The sequence below is a fragment of the Taudactylus pleione genome, unplaced genomic scaffold (assembly GCF_031769625.1).
Source record: "Taudactylus pleione unplaced genomic scaffold, aTauple2 ptg000016l, whole genome shotgun sequence".
Taxonomy (NCBI): domain Eukaryota; kingdom Metazoa; phylum Chordata; class Amphibia; order Anura; family Myobatrachidae; genus Taudactylus; species Taudactylus pleione.
Window position 1 is genome coordinate 14,980,905 of NW_028284418.1, and position 17,066 is coordinate 14,997,970.

The 17,066-nt window shown below is 41.8% G+C and overlaps 1 protein-coding gene across 2 annotated transcripts in view; it reads right to left on the reverse strand.

Annotated features, from left to right (window-relative positions):
• Nucleotides 1-1,266: 1,266 nt before the first annotated feature.
• Nucleotides 1,267-17,066, reverse strand: part of CCDC57 (coiled-coil domain containing 57) — an 82,322-nt gene continuing 66,522 nt past the window's right edge. For both annotated transcript variants that reach the window (XM_088474935.1, XM_088474934.1), the window contains exons 11-20: nt 16,220-16,409; nt 15,931-16,113; nt 14,787-14,887; nt 14,463-14,663; nt 12,540-12,596; nt 12,100-12,307; nt 11,021-11,142; nt 10,661-10,729; nt 6,993-7,194; nt 1,267-1,671 (exon numbers count right to left, since the gene is read on the reverse strand). In XM_088474935.1, the coding sequence (XP_088331061.1) occupies nt 1,502-1,671; nt 6,993-7,194; nt 10,661-10,729; nt 11,021-11,142; nt 12,100-12,307; nt 12,540-12,596; nt 14,463-14,663; nt 14,787-14,887; nt 15,931-16,113; nt 16,220-16,409 (1,503 nt within the window). In that variant the 3' untranslated portion in view covers nt 1,267-1,501. The remainder of the gene's footprint in view (nt 1,672-6,992; nt 7,195-10,660; nt 10,730-11,020; nt 11,143-12,099; nt 12,308-12,539; nt 12,597-14,462; nt 14,664-14,786; nt 14,888-15,930; nt 16,114-16,219; nt 16,410-17,066) is intronic.

Here is a 17,066-nt window from a genome sequence, read left to right on the forward strand (position 1 = left end):
GCCTGCTTAGCTTCGTTTGGGAAGCCGTCTGTCGAGATTCCTGCAACGGGATCTAGACGGGAGTCAGTATTTCGACGCCTGTCTTTAGTCCCATGTCGGGAGCTAGACAGACGGCTTCCCGGCCGTCGGTATTTCAACTACATCCCATTTATTTGATAGTCTGTTGAGCAAACTCTTGCTCCAACCTATCGCTGCAAGTGGTAAGTAGCTGCATTATCGCAATTATTTTCAGCTCAGACCTCTGCATTATGTCACTGGGCCCATTATAAGAGGGGCCTGGACACTTTGGCCCTGATTCAGAGCCGGATGCTCTGACAGAGCGCTCACTCTGAATCAGGGCCGGTCTTTTTTAAAAAAAAAAGAAACGGCCTCCTGGCCGTTCGCATAGCTGTGGGTGACCACCCACAGCTATAGCGAGCGGCCAGGAAGATGGTCGCGATGGTCAAGACCATCGCGACCATTAGGCTTGCGACGAGACCCTTGTGGTAGGGTCTCGTTGCTGCAAGCCCCAGAGAGATTTCGGCTCTAACAGAGCCGAAATCTCTCCCACTGACTTCACTCGTGATGTCAGTGGGGCCGCCCCCAAACGGAGGTGTTCACATGGGAACGCCTCCGTTTGGGCAGCCACTCCCCCGGGCCTGCCCACCAAAGGGGGCGTGCTGTCACTCAACATCGACAGCACGCCCCCTTTGGTACGAGACCCGGAGCGACGGATTGCCCGTCGCTATCCGAGTCTCGCGCATGAGCACGACGGAGCCGGCTCTGTCGTGCGCATGCGCTCTGGGCCACCATCGACCCGGTTGCGAGCGCTCAGCGCTTGCGACCGGGTCTGAATCAGGCCCTTTGTTCCATCCCTTTATTTTGACCTCTTAAGTACTAGGCTTGCTGGAGCAAATGTGAACATTTTGTCCCTATATGCATAATATGTATGGGAAAGACTTTGGGGTTTATGTAATAGCCTGCAAGATGCCGGTTCTGGTGAGACTCCCGCAAGTCTGACCGTATTTTTAAAGTGACAATTATTTTAAGAGCAACACCAGGTTGATGTTTTCATTTAAATGAATGGCACTTTAAAAATATGGCCAGACTCACTAGAATCTAGCAGGCTATTACATAAGCCCTTTGTGTTACTTAGTTGTTGTTCTTTAAATAAAACCAGGTCTAAAAACAAATCCAAAAAAACAAAAACTATATTAAAGAACTTCTGGTGTATATACAGTATCTGCTATTCCCAGTGCAGTGTATCCAAGAAAAAGATTTTCACGAAACCTTTAAAATAACCAACTACAGTATACCTTCAAATTGATGCTAGCACAGAACATTACATATATTTAATCACTTGTTTGATTTAATCAAAATAAACATTTATATTTATATGTTATATAAATGTTTTTTTATTATATGTATTGCTAATAAAACTATCCATTGGATAGAGATGTAATAGTGCGTTTGGACTACAAGATGAGGACAGCAGTCTCCCCGTGAAAGTTCAGCCATTTCATTAGTCTCTCATATTATAGTTCCGAATTTTTGGGGTGTTGTGGGAACCGCGACTCTTTGTGGGTCTGATCACTGGGTTGCGGATTTTCTCAGGACTTTTTCTTAACGTGTTCAATGAAGATGTTATTTTACTTGGATTCCCTGGTCCTGGCTGGCCTCTTGTACAAACCACTGTGTGTAAGACATATACAAATTAGTAAGATCATTAGACCATAAATGCTCATTAAGAAACTGTGCAGTATAAAGGGTAAATTTACTAAAGTGAGAAGTGAGTTTTAGAAGAGATGTTGCCCATAGCAACCAATCAGATTCTACTTAACATTTAACTAGCACCTTCTAGAAGATAATAGCTAGAATCTGATTGGTTTCTACGGGCAACATCTTTTCTAAAACTCACTTCTAGAAACTCTCACTATAGTAGATTGACCCCTACATGTCTAAATAAAACAAAACAAAACAAGATACACATCAGAAAGAGGAATGGATTAATTATAAATAATGTGAAGTGTTATTTCATTACTTTGGTAATCTTACCGACACACTATAAGACCTTAAAATAAAATCTTAATGGTCTATGTTTGCACTAGACAATTTGCATTATATATATATATATATATATATATATATATATAAATAGCCTAGGATAGCATACAAATGCTGTAGAATTGTCATCCTCACATGAGGCTGAGTTTGTGTGCAGTAGACTCAGGAGAGGTTTACGCTGGTAAATGATTTACTAATACTCAGCAATGTGTGGCATTTCACCCAGACGATAGCTCATTATAGCCCAATAGCCTGATGTGAACACTGTTGACATTGTGTCTGATGGGGAAGTGCACAGATAACCCAATGACAGCTGCAATCTGTGTGATGCAATCATGCAGCAGGCCAATGAAAGTCATGGTCTGTGTATTGTGCCTTAGTGTTGCAAAACACAGGTGGTAAGGACCAGGTCAAATATTAATACTGGAGTTCAAGGAAAGAGTGAGTTCTCAATATTCACAGCACATCAGTATATGGACAGATAAGAGATTAACCTTGCTTAGTTACTGCTTTGGTTGGCTAGGTAAAGAGCACACTCTGTGGCCCCACCAATCTGCATTTTGTCCAATGAGCCGTGTTGCAACAACAAGGAGACTGAGCTGAGTTGCACCTTGGTAATTGCAAGGATTCTGGAAAGGGACCTCTGTGGTTTTACTAGATAGGGAAAGAGATTTCTAGCAATTCAAAGGAAATTGAAACTCTCCATTAAATAGAACTGGTCACTCCAATGAAGTATGTGATTTACCACACAATGTTGATGTACTTGCTATTATTTGTCAGTAACTTTTGAAGCATATGGCTCTCAGATAGCAGGCTGCTTACAAAATAATGATCATTTTGATATGTCCCTTAAGCCAGGGGTGGGGAACCTGCCGAAGGCCATTTTGATATATATAACACTATTCGTGGGCCCGATGCAGGCCACTCCACCTCCGTGTGATGTCACATAGCGGCGGGGCAACAACTGCCGGTGACTACTGCAATGCCTGAGGATGCCCCGGGGAGCTGTAAGGGCAGCGGTGTGACTGTCTGAAGTGTCCTTAGGATGCTCCAGGCGGCTCTGCTACATAAATTCTGGCTGCAGGGGGCCATTCTAGGCACCCTGCTAGCCAGATGAGGCCAGCAGAAAAAAGCTCAGAGGGCCAGACCAAATGATTCCGGGGTCCTTATACAGCTTCCTGGGCCTGAGGTTCCACATCCCTGCTTTAAACAATAAAATAAACCTCTTGTATCACCTATACATGTAATATTTTCTATAGCGCATTATGTCTAATGTTCACAGGAGAGTAACTATAGAAGACATAACAAAATACTACAGGGATATGTACTGTAGCTCCTCGGCTTCAGTTCAGGTTAATGGTGCGCCCCCTCCACTCCCTCCCATACTTATAAACAATGGCACCAGACAGGGGTGCCCGCTATCTTCCCTTATCTGTGACCTGGCTTTTGAGCTTGACCACTAAAATTAGATCAAATTACAAAATATAATACTATGCTGATGACATTCTGCTGTCTGTGACAAATCCTCTGATCTCACCCCACAATGTACTTCGTAGGATTCAACAATTCTCTGCCCATTCAAATTTCAAGTTAAATACAACCAAGACAGATGTAATAGACTTCTTGGTCACCTTTGAAGCAAAATAAGCTACTGCAACTTAACTTTCCTTTTAAATGGTATTCAAATCAGCTCAGATACCTGGGGGTTATGCTACCAAAGAAGGTCGAAGACCTTTACCAGGTCAATTATCCTCTCCTTTTGAACTACATTAAGAATGACTGGACTGCCGGGAATGGTCAAACTATCCAAGCTCACATTTTTTCGGCACTCACATAGGGGCAGGTGGCCTGAGCATCCTTACATTGTATTATTACGCAGCTCGGCTGGCTCAGTGTGCTCAATGGCAAAACCTCCCCTCAACTTCTTCAGCAGATGTCAACCCAGAGATCCCCGTTGCTCTCACACATCCAGTGATCCTCCTCTACCTAGTCATATGGGCAAGATCTCCAATTTGACCTACCACCCTCTGTATTTATTCCCTTTTGTGGCAACCCTGTCCTTCCCCCAGGCCTTTTCTCACTTATGTCCTTCCTTGTATCTCTTTAAGACGGGACTCCACACCACCAGTAGACACCACTAGTAGACATTCCTTTCATGCTATTAAACCATGCCTCGTCAGCAGAACATGCATTGGCCAAGTACAGTAAGGACGTGTTCGCATACTTGAGACAATCGGAGGTTGATATAGTTACAGATCTGCCTGTTACCAGGAGCATCTTTTGCTGGTATTCGACCCCTGGAGCAAACATATGTTCTGTTAGTGATGATCTCAGGAATGGAACTTTGCAGTTTTATAAAAATGAATAGTGCTCAAAGCCTGGGCTTATTGGCACAAATGCGGGAGGACAGGCAGGCTTGGGTCTCCCAGCAAAACCCACAATCTGCACCAGGCTATGACTGGATGGTCTTGTTACACTAGAACAGAGCTACACACAGTGTGAGGATGCTCTTTCGTAATGGGATACAGCCCCAGTCTAGTCAGCATGGTAGTGTATCTCCAGGGGATGTAGGCCCGCACTAGCACATAAAGTTGGTTATGAAAGTTACAAAAAGCACAAGCAGTTTATGGTTGCCAGGGTTTGCTGGGACCAGTAGTGCTACATATAAAATTATTTTCATAAATGAAACCTCTCTCTTATTAGATTGCTAACACCCTGGTCAGTTTTTATGCAATTTGGTCCCTTTGGCTAGATTACTATGAAGCCACACCACATCTCTCAATTGGTCTCTATCCTATTGAGTGTTCTGCTTGGAGATCAGACCGCCTGTGAACGCTTACTGTGGCAATTCTGCAATTGTTTTATTGTTGTGCTGTCCTTTGGTCAACATCCAATATATATATTGTGCACATATATTACTGTTGGCTGCATTTTCCCCTACCCTTTCCCTATTTTTCTTTTTGTACCCTACTCCATTCTCTACTGTTACGATTTCTAAAAAAATTATTTTCAATAAACAGTCTTTTAAAATAAATAAATAAATAGTAGTGCCTGATTACAGGAAAATTTCATTTAAATGTTGTAATGCTTCAAAGTCATCTTTCTAGTAACATCCTTTTCATTAGATTTGGAAGTGTGTCCGCAGTACAACATAACGTGTATAGTCTTCGTGGTCAGCGCATACACAAATGTACATCCCCATTTTGCATCTGTAAACCTGAGCAGTGTGATCAATGGTGTTGTACAAGCAGGGTCACATATACATGTCTTGCACCGGATAAAGAGGTCACCACTAAGTAAGAGGATATCGTTTTGTTTTCTTTTACTACATTGGACCTCATTTACTATTAATTTATTCCAAGTTATCTATACAGCACTTTATAAAGAAAATGTGGCCATTCACATCAGTCCCTGCCCAGTGGAGCTTGCAATCTATATTCCCTACCACAAGTACACACACAAGTTACTTTTTTTGTTGTGAGCCAATCAACCTACCAGTATAGCTTTGGAGTGTGGGAGGAAACCCACACAAGCACAGGGAAAATATACAAACTCCACACAGTTAGGGTTGTGGAGGTTATCAAACCCAAGACCTCAGTGCTGTAATGCTAACCATTACACTGTCTGTGTAATTTTCATTAATATGCAAATATGCCAATGATTCATTACCTAGATGCCCCCCCCCAGTATATATCAAGGTGTATGTTTGCATTATATCACGGTCCAACTCCTACTGCTTTACACGAAACACAATACGGAGTAAAACGCTTCAGTATATCTCATAATATTGTTTGGTTTATTCTTGCTTTTGGCTTAATTTAATCATACGAATGAGGAGACACTAATGGCCCCTACACACTACACAATATCTTTAACGAATTGTCCAATTCCGACACATCGGAACGACAAATCGTTAAAAATGTTTAGTGTGTATGCAGTACATTGTGTAGTGTGCGCTCCGGTGGGGTCCTCAGCCTCATTGCCTGATCTTTTGTACTGCATGTAAGATCAGGCGCTGCGGCTGCCAATTCCATGCAACACTCTGCTTGGGGAGGGGGGGGGCGACATAGAGGTCGGTCAGGCACCAGATCGCCCAGTGTGTACGAACCGCCCGATATGTCGGCCCGTCGGCGCTGGGATAGTCGGCGACATCACTGGGTACACACATCAGTTAGTGTGTACCCTGCTTGACACTCTTTATTACATTTAACACTTTAATGTGATTGAAACTTTTTTTATTTCTACATTAGGTAAAGTGTACCTAGCCAGGTATACCGAAGTGCAAAGAGAGGGGCAAATTGTGTGGTTACCAGCTATGATGCCATGCAAAAACAAGGTGCTTTTGTGCTGTGGAAATGGCTCTATATAGAACACAGCAAGGAACACCCTCTTTCCACCCTGGTATCTCATTTCACTGCTCTGGCTTCAAAATGGTGAAAAAAGTACAGATTATTTTTCTATTTCTGCGGCTAGAATAAGCTCGCAGTCTGTTACGCAAAATCAGAAATGGCTTATAATATCCCCAATCTCCAACAAAGACAGATCATTTAAGTAGATCATCAAACAACTATTTTCACAGATAAGGTGCAGTATCCAATGCATTCCTGCCACTGCCCATTAATGAATCTCTACTTCAAAGCTTGCACTCTATAGTTTCCTGAATGGTTTAAACACCCCGTACCTCCTCAGGTGTGAATGAGGAAATGCATATATACAGTATTACTTAGGAGCTACTTTGGACAAACTTGGAAAATATTTATTTGAGACATGACTGAAGTGAGGCCCAGACTAGGACACATGTGTAAGTTAAGGAATGAACTAGGTGCTCCAGGATGATTCTGTATTACGTATATGTGTTCAAGAGACAGATTGAGGAATATTTGGGTGAAATTAATATTTCAGTTCTCTTACTGAATAAATCAAAATGCATAATTAAGTTCCATTCTCACCATGTTGATTGCTTTCCTCAGAGCTGATCAAGGAAGGACTTGATCCCATATCCAATATTTTCCATACATCCTGCAAAGATGTGTCGCCCTCTTTCCAGGAGGCTGCGGAATGAATGGAACGAGCACCCGACATATGGCGACCACGTGGTGAAGGAGATATGTTCTCTTTTCGTGTAGGTTTTGCATTATCGGAGGCAGACAACTATAAGATATTAAAGGAAGCAGGTTTCAGATTTAAGCAATGATTAATTCAATAAATAGGATCATATGAAAACACTATTATTTCTTATCATGTAATTATCCATGCAGGATAGGGTAATAACATTCTATAAGATACAGACATTTTTATCCCTCTTCTCCCATCATTTAGTGGTGAAGACTGGCTGGGTCAGTCACTAGGACTTCATCATTAAAGCACAAATGCCCATTATGCTGTCGGAGCTATTATTCAAATACAAAGTCAGGTGCTGAAAAGGTTCTACTACAAATCATGTTCTGTTTTCTAATAAGCAACAATGAGCCTTCAAGACCAATGTTTCTTTAATCAACTTTTAAGAACATGGTTTCTAATCCTAATGTATAAATAGTAAAAACACATATGTGCCTACAGTACAATGATCATTGGCTGGAAGGCCTAAGGGCCATGTCACTAACAGTAGTAGTGAGCCAACATAAAAGATGCAAATTGTCTGGACAGACTCCAAGAAACATGAAGGTACGAGGGTTGTTCAAAAAGTAATGCCTAAATGCTCATAACTCTGAAATAAGACGCAACATTTATTTGAAACTTTGTCAGTTGTACTTTAAAATGTCTGCTAACTATATATGTAGTTTTGTTTAGGTAGTCCAATAAATACCATGGAATCTAAGATGAAACAAAGAGCCGTCATTGAATTTCTGGAAAAAGAAGGCTGCAGTGCTACAGAAATCCACAGAAGACTGAAAAAAGTGTATGGTGAGCGTACAATTGACTATAGCAATGTCAGAAGGTGGATGAAGCGTCTTCAATCGGGAGATCGGCCGTGTGTGACAAACCTCGTGGTGGCAGACCATCAACTGCAGTGACAGCAGAGAACCGACACAAAGTCGATGCCATGATTCAGAAAGACCATTGTGTGACCATCAGAGATATCAGTGATGAACTGGAATGTAGCCATGGCACTGTAGAAACACTAATCAATGATTTGGGATATCGTAATGTGTGCTATATGGGTTCCAAAGCAATTAACCAGGGATCATAAGGCCCAGAGGGTGGAAGTGTGCAATGACCTTTTGACCAACTTTGAAGCCAACCCTGAGATGTTTTTGGAAGATGTCATTACAGGAGATGAGACCTGGTTATTCCTTTATGACCCAGAAACAAAGGCCCAATTAAAGCAATGGAAACACCTAAGTTCACCTAGGCCAAAAAAATTTAAAACAAAGTCATGGCCACATTCTTCTGGGATTGCTGAGGTGTTATTCTCATCGATTACTCGGAACAAAACCGATCAATCAACAGTGATACATTATTACACTTAAGAAGCTGAAAGAAGCCATCCGCAAAAAAGGTCAACAATTCGACTGTCAAATGTCATCTTACACCATGACAATGTCAGACCTCACACTTCGATGGCAACATCTGTGGCCATTTCCAAAATGGGGTGGGCAATAATGCAACAACCACCATACAGTCCTGATTTGGCCCCTTCTGACTTTCATCTGTTTGGCCCTCTCAAATACTGTCTCCGTGGTCAACATTTTGAAGACATAACGGTTGTTAAAAATGCCATATGTTCCTGGGTCAAACACCAACCACTTGAATTTTTCCAAAGTGGATTCACAGCTTGGGTTGAGAGGTGGAGAAAATGTTTGAGGGCAGATGGTGAATTTTTAGAGTAGAGTCATTCTGTTACTAAGACTTCAAAGTATTTTACTGCAAATTTTCAAATCTGTATCTGTAATAAAATTTGAGTTGTGAGCATTTAGGCATTACTTTTTGAACAATCCTCGTATATGGGACAAAGTGTGAGCTGTTAATAAAGAGCAGCCTTGAGTGTGTCTCAGTATAGGCAGATTATATGGGTATGAGGCAGACTAGCACTGGCAGGGTTGTGAGGAATATGGCAGTCTGACATCTGGACTCTGTGCCAAGGGGAACAGGGTTGAGAAGGAAAACGCACAATGAACTATTGAAAGCTGGCTGCTATACAACGGGGGGTGGAGACAGACGGACACATCGTGAGACTCAGGACATGGACAGTTAAACCAACCTGCTTTATCCATACATAGCCTAAATCTCACAAAATGAATTATAAAGAAACATTGCCATTGACAGGACAGTGTGTACTGGTAATACCTGGTAGTCTTTGTATTTTTCTTGCACATTATAATGTAGCTTGTTGTCTCATTAAAATGTGCGACATATGTGTAACACCAAGTGGATTACACGTTATTGAGGGAACACTTTTATAACACTTAGTAATGAGCACTATTTGTGCAAACTGTAATCACTGTTTTCCTGCAGCATAAAAAGTAACACGCAACCTCAAAAGCTTAATAAAAACTCCACAACTCTCATGACGGGTATTATTTTGTTTTTATACACCCTACTTTTACAGTCTTGGGATCCCCCATTCCGAAATACGACTTACAGTAGAAAAAATTACTTGGGGGACCCCCCGGAGGACTCATGGTCCACAATCCGAGAAAGGATCTATAAATCGTCTATCGCTACACAAATGAAAGATAGTGCATATAAGGTTTAATACCCTTGGTACATGGTACCCGGCCAGATTGAATAAAATATTACAGCCCATCTGGTGGTCATGCCCAAAGATTGTGGTTTTCTGGGATGCGGTGGCAGGTCTCTAGTGAGTAAAGCGACTAATTCAACGATTGTCAGAGATCCATGGACTTTTCTCCTGGGGTCCCTATTACATATTCAGATAGACTTTCAGATAAATTAGTCTCCCAGAAAATTAATGCAGCTAAATGCCTTATAGCTTCTCATTAGAAGTATCCTGACCCTCCCTGCCTACAAGCAGTTATCAACAAAATATGGCATATACCCGCTATGGAAAAGATAACGGCTTACCTTCATAATAAATTATCCAGATTTATCCAAATTTGGAGTCCTTAGCTTACTTTAACCCAGCCCCTCCCCACCAATGCTGCTGCTGGAAATATTATGGATCTCCTCGTTTAATTACTCTCTTCCCTAATAGATCTCATTTGCTGCATAGCTATATGGATGGTTAGGGCTTTGTCATTTCTCCCACTTTGGTACCTTACTTTTTCTTTCGACCCCGGGCAAACTCCCCCTCCTTTCTTTGCCTCACCCCTTCCTTTCCTTATCTAGATTAGTATTTTTCTTTGTTTGACCATGTTTTACTTGTCTCACTTTTAGTATTTCACATGTTTATTACTTATCTCTGTCTTAGCATTTATTTCATGTTCTCTTTAAGCATCTGTAATGCTAAACTGAAAATACAAATAAATAAATAATAATAGAAAAAAACTCCACAGCTGCAACAAGAAGTTATTAAATCTGTGGAACAAGTTCTCAGTCCCATCCCTTAGCTGAGATGCCACCGTGGGAGAAGCAGTTAGGAAGTGAGGGGCAGTGTATATGTCTGTATGTAGGCCTGTAGGTAAGAGACATGCTCTGTACAAAATGGCAGACTTACTGAGAGGAGCATGGCACTGGTTGGATCCTTAGTGGACATGGGCTTCTGGTACTGAGCAAATTGTAATTCCTATAAATGAGATCAGCGGAAACAATGTGATACGTCCCAAAACAAACATATTAACATATTAAAACAACTTTCTCCGTGGGTCCTTGCAAGTAGTTACATATCATGTGATGAAACATTATTCTATTTGCAATACATATACAATGAGTGTAAACATGCTTTCGGAAGGGAACAGATATTTATCATTTCAAATTTTGCAGAAACCTTTTTAGGAAAAAGGTTTGTGCAGGTTTTAATACATAATTTAAAAATGTGTTATTGCCAAATACTGAAGGGAACAATTGCTTTGATTACCTGGGATGTTAACTGGTACTGAAGACTCTCCAAAGCTGAAAGGCGACCCTGTGATTTTGGTGCTTGTAATATGGCGGGAGGAGTTTCCTGAACAGGCTGGATGGAAGGCTTTGGTGCATTTTCTGCAAAGGGGAATAGTCTATTACTGGAAATTGTGTTTCATTGATGTAAAACATCAAACATATCTTATGGTGCATACACACGGTCAGATTTCTTATCAGATATGACCGATAACGATTGTAAAAATCATTCAGTCGTTCATATCTTTGACATGTAGGGCATCCATCGGCCAACGATGCGTGTGCCCGCATGTCAGATAACGATATCTGACATCGACTGTGTTTGCAGTCAGATTTGGACGATTTCATTCATTTAATTGTTATCAGAAATCGTTCGTCGTTCATTAAATCGTTGGTAAAATCGTTCCTCTAGCAAGTCTGACCGTGTGTATGCACCATACAGGGGTGTCTTAGGAGAGGAGGGGGCCCGTGTGCACTCCCTGCGGGGCCCCCTCCTCTCTTCCCGGGCGCCGGCAGCCGACTGACGCGGCTGGCCAGCCACCGGATCATTAGTAGACTCCGGGCACTAGAGTGTGCCCGGAGTCTACTGCGCATGCGCAGAACGCCGGAAAAATGGCTACAGCGGGCATTTTCTGGTATTCAGAGCAGCGCTGAAACCCACCGCGGGACCACAGACAGGTAAGTTTAAAATAATACGGGTGCAGGGTGTGCGGTTAGGGGACCCGTGTGCCTCGCACACACTGCACCCATTATAGATACGCCACTGGCACCATAACACAAACATGCTGATGTAAATACAGTCCCATACAGCCTACTACAGTTACCAGGTAATCCACTACTTTGTGCCAAGTTTTAGTGATGTTTATGGAATATATAACACAAGTAAAAAAGACTTTAGCTTACCTGACAGCCACCAAACTAATATCTGTGAAATTACATCCTTTGTACTGTTATATACTTTAATTATAATTTTTTTTAACTAGCCTTTTTTTTTGCTGCCTGCCACATGTGTAATGAACTACAACTGTCCAACCATACTAACTGCCTTGTGGTCTTCACCTTCTGCCGATGCCAGCTCTGCACGCAGCCTGTTCCCAATGTCAATCAGCTGCTGCTTTTCCTGACTGAGCTGGGAAATTTTCTTCACTGCTTCCTTTAGTTTGTTTCGCAGCATATAAGGGTCTGCAGGACCACCCCTTGATGTGAGGGCAGCTAGCTGCTGGTGTAGGGCTAGAATCTCTTTACGGAGTTCTTTCACAGTTTCACTCTAGAAAAAAAAAAATAGAGCAGTATATTGTTTACCAACAGACTGTAAATAATTACTTTGATGGAAATGGTTAAACATATCTAGACATTTGGAGCAAATATAGAGACTGTCTTGATGGCATGTTCCCCAGGGCTTCTAGATAAATATACACCTGCAGCTTGGCAGTATCACAACCTGAAATAGGAAAACATGTGAACCTCAGGGTAAAAGACAACACAATGTAAACACATACCTCGCTGAGAACCACGGGCACTCGCTGGCTCGCCAGCTCCAACTTTAGTGCAGAAACCTACGTGTAACAAAGACATAACTTCAAATGATATAAAAAAAAATTGAACTAAGTCATGTGGTATGTTTAATATATATATAAAACACCCCATTACCAGTTTACATATTAAGATTTCAAAAATAAACAAAAGAAAAAACGTTATTAAACCTGATCATTGCTCTCTGTTGTTTATCTCCCTAATTAGTGCACATGCTGCTTCCCTTGTAAGTTTTCATTATAGCAGCTCACAGTCAACAAACATTGAGAATATAAAATAGACGTGAGCCGATATAAAACATCCATTAACTGCATCACTTGCATGACTGGAAACTTTTACATAGAATTGTAACATAAGAATTTCTACATTAAGTGGTTTTTAAACTCACTAATTCTATTAATTGTAGGGACAGTATTTCCTGTAGCCTAGCTTAAACAGTTCATATACAAAATAATGCTAACTGTAAATCAGGGCTCGTCAAATCCCGGTCGCCATGGCGACAAAGATTTTACTCTTGGCAACCGAGTTTTCCAAGTTACAGAGGGCTTACTACTGGGGGCACTATTAAAGGGGGCTTACTACTGGGGGCACTATTACAGGGGGCTTACTACTAGGTTGAGGGGCACTGAAAGGTCATGTGTGGTGGTCTATACAAGCTTTCATATATTTTGGTAATGGACGATGGTCTGGCTCCTAAACTTTTAAGATGGCTCCTAGATTTTACAAAAATTTGTTGAGCCCTGCTGTAACTGATATGGGTATTAGAAGTCACTGAGGAGTTCTGTGACCATATAAAGCATGGGGTTACCACCCATCCATAATGACATCCGTAATTACTCCAGACAGTCCAGAAATCTGCCAGATTGTCCGGAGTCCGGATGGGTGGTAATCCCGTACAGCGAATGTCCCGGGAATCCACAAAACATCTGGACTTGGCAGCTAATGGCAGCAGTAGTTGGCCGCTGATTGGCTCCCATAGCGGTAGCCATGGTCTTGCGAGACTTGCGTCACCGCTGCTGGGGCCTATCGGCAGGTTACACACATGGAGGCTCAACTATCCTTCTTCTAACCAATCCTGAAAGAGTGAGACTAAGTGGGGCTGCAGACACACAGGAGGGGCTTTGAGGCATATAAAGGGGCACGAGAGGACTCTAGGTTGGCATGTGAGGGCATTAGGGGCTCTGAGACATATTTGGTAATAAAAGAGGGCTCTGAGGCATATCAAGGGGCATGAGGAGCACTTTATTAGAGTGGTTAGAAAATGGCCTGAAATCTGACAACCAAAATGGTTATAACCATTTAAGATGCAGTAATACCGATTGGTATGTCCTTATGCGCCACCATTAGTGACACAACTGAAATTTGCACAGGCCCTATGGCAACTGCAGTTACTCCATCTGACTATGGCCTCCTATGCTTGTGTGTCTGTGTACATAGTCGCTTTCATCGACACACCCATGACATTCCTATAACACGCCCACTGAATGGCCCATTTTTGTGTGCATTCGTCATGGAAGTTGGCTTTAATGGCTGCTCATCGCCTACAGATGTGAAGTCAGTCATATTGTGTAATGAATGGATATTAATACGACTTTGGGGTATATTTACTGAAGGTTGATTAACATCGATGTTGCGTTTCTGGGGCTAAATCACACATTTACTAACAGACAATTTTTTTTTTAAGTGTTAGTAAATTTGTGATTTAGGCCCAGAAACACATCGATGTTGATCGATTTAGAACGATTTTTAATCTATTAAAATCGACCTTTAGTAAATATACCCCTTTGTGTCCGAGTATCCCTAACACCTAGTGCTTTAATAGACTACATCCTCAAATCAGCCAACAACTGTCAGTAATAAGTGCATTATAGTTCAGATGCGATCTTAACTTCATTCCCCAGTCCAACAGATTCAAGGTTCTGCTTTAGATTTCCTTTAAAATATTCTTCTGCCTCCTTTCGGGCCTCAGTAAGCTGCAGTACTAGTTCAGACTGTCTCTGCTGGAGGCTAGAGATCGTAGCCTGGCTCTGACGTGTCTCACTATTCAGCTGAAACTGCAGCTGATTGACTTCTGACTGTTTCTGCTGGACCTAAGGAAACATACGATGAAACATCTGTAAGCCGATATCACACCAGTGCAATATTTTTAATTTCAGCAAATGTTTTCATTAGAATTGCTGCAACATGTGGTCAGATGCCAGGTTAGAAGTTACCTTCTGTGTGAGTTCTCCAACCAATGAGTCTAAATGAGCTGTTCTTGCCTCCAGTCTCTTAGCAGCTGCAGCTGATGCGACTTTGTCAGCTCTCAAAGCTCCTGAAAAAAAAATATTGGGTAAACCTAGTTCAGTCACATTATTTAATGTTTGGGCTGTATGCTGTGTACTGTATTACATATTTACTTTTATAATATCAAATTCTCCCTGAAGGAAACGTCAGCTGCGGCTTCCCACTTCCATATAATACACCCAAAGGGTATATTCTGCAAACACATGTACATGTCTAACTTTCTTAGTTGGTTAGATATATTCTAACACAGGGGCTGATTTAGCATTGCACGTATGTTGCTGATCGCAGATTTCCGATTATACGAATGTGCAGAACGGGTCTTGTGTAATCACACGCAGCCCCGTCTATGCCTCTGCCTGATTGACAGCATATTAGCAAGGATGGAATTGCATAGTTGCCTGCGTGCAGCTTTGCAATTCTGTCCTAAACTGAATTAGCCCCAGAATCCTCTCTCAGGGGAAGAGGGAGCCAATGCAGAATCATCTCCTGGCTTCAGCAGTATACCTGCTACAGTGCCTGATGATGTCGGGCAGAAGACATGGCCTTGGGGGCAGGATGTATGCGTAGGAGAGTCTTTATTCACCTGTGAATACCGTACAATTAGATACAAACCATTTCAGATTGTATCTAACCAACTAAATAAGTTGGAGAGGAATACCTTTTAGCTCTCTTAAGTCATTGTTGATGATTTCCTTAAGGGGGGAACACTGCATATCTTGTTATTTCAAAACCACACCTCCTCTGAGCTAGTATTTAAGGTTTATTTTGGGGGATACTTCACGGCCTGAAGCTGTCTTGATAGAGGTTGATCTGACAAATTGTGTCAGCAACAGTTGTCCTATGAGTCATGCCCCACAAAATGCCTTACTGGGTAAGACTATCTGTACATACAACTTCATTATACTGTATTCTGCCTGCATGACTCCAGAACATTTCACACTTCTTCAGGTTCAAGCTGGACTATTCTGCCTCCCTAAAGGCTTTTTCTTCATCCTTAACCCAATAATTCTCATTTGCTGTACTAAAACACATCATTTTGATTTTCATGGTATTGCAGATTTTTGTTGTTACCAATGGTTTCATTCAAGCTGCTGATGTGGTTTTGGATGTAGATGTTGTCTGGTGAAACCGGCTTTGCTGTGGAAGGTACGTTAGGATGGTCCTTTGCTGACAAAGCTTCCTGTAGCTGCTCCTCCATCAGTCTGTTATTCTGTTTTAGATTACTGATCTCATTTTCAAGTGACCTTACATAATCTAAAGACACAATTACATGGAAGCAGATCAATCACATGGAGAGGTGCATTATTCTTTGGGGTAATATACAGTGAGAAAGTTTTGTGTTCTTTATTGAAGAATCTACCAGCGGAGATCACGTTCCCTGAAGCGTCTCTGGTTGGAGGTTCTGACCGTTCATGTGCTGAAGGTGAAATCTGCTCGCATAAGGATTCCATCTCTTTCCTCATCTGGCCGATCACTTCACGCAGTTCTGTATTTTGTTCTTGCAACTTCTGAATTTCACCTGATGGAAAGTCTGCCATGCCTCCAAGTGTCTGTGAAGACGCAAATATTGGACACCTATGAAAGAATTCAGTGTTGGCTCCAAAGAAGGGAGCTGCATGGGGAGTGAAGAGACTATCCCCTTACCTCTTACCCCATATGGTATGGTGCCACTATGTCTAATACCGTGGTGAAAAAAATAGGGACCTATCAATGTTATTGAAAAAGGGGTACCTTGGCTAAGAAAAGGGACCTGAACCAAGTCAACAGGTTCCATGATTTTACAAATTAAATGTAGCGCATGGGAAGAACAACTTCCAGTCCCAAAAACTTTGAGACGGTTGGATACTGATGTACCCATATATGGTTATGAGACCTGGCAGCAGTGACGTTACCTGAGTGAGTCACTTATATAGCAACAGGATACTCTGTTGTGCTTTACAATTGGGAACAAACAGTGATAAAAGAACACCAGGTAATATCAGGCAGACATAGAGGTAAGAGGACCCTGCTCGCAAGCTTACATTCTATAGACATTCCAGAAGAAACATTACATACATCCTGAAATCATAAACACCCCGAGTCCTTTGCTTATCATGGATCACAGAGTTCACATTGGAACACATCATTGTCCTAGTTGGTACACACATGCATATAATGTTGAAAAAAGGGGTCTTGAGATAAATTTAAATTGCCAATGTTTAATAAGG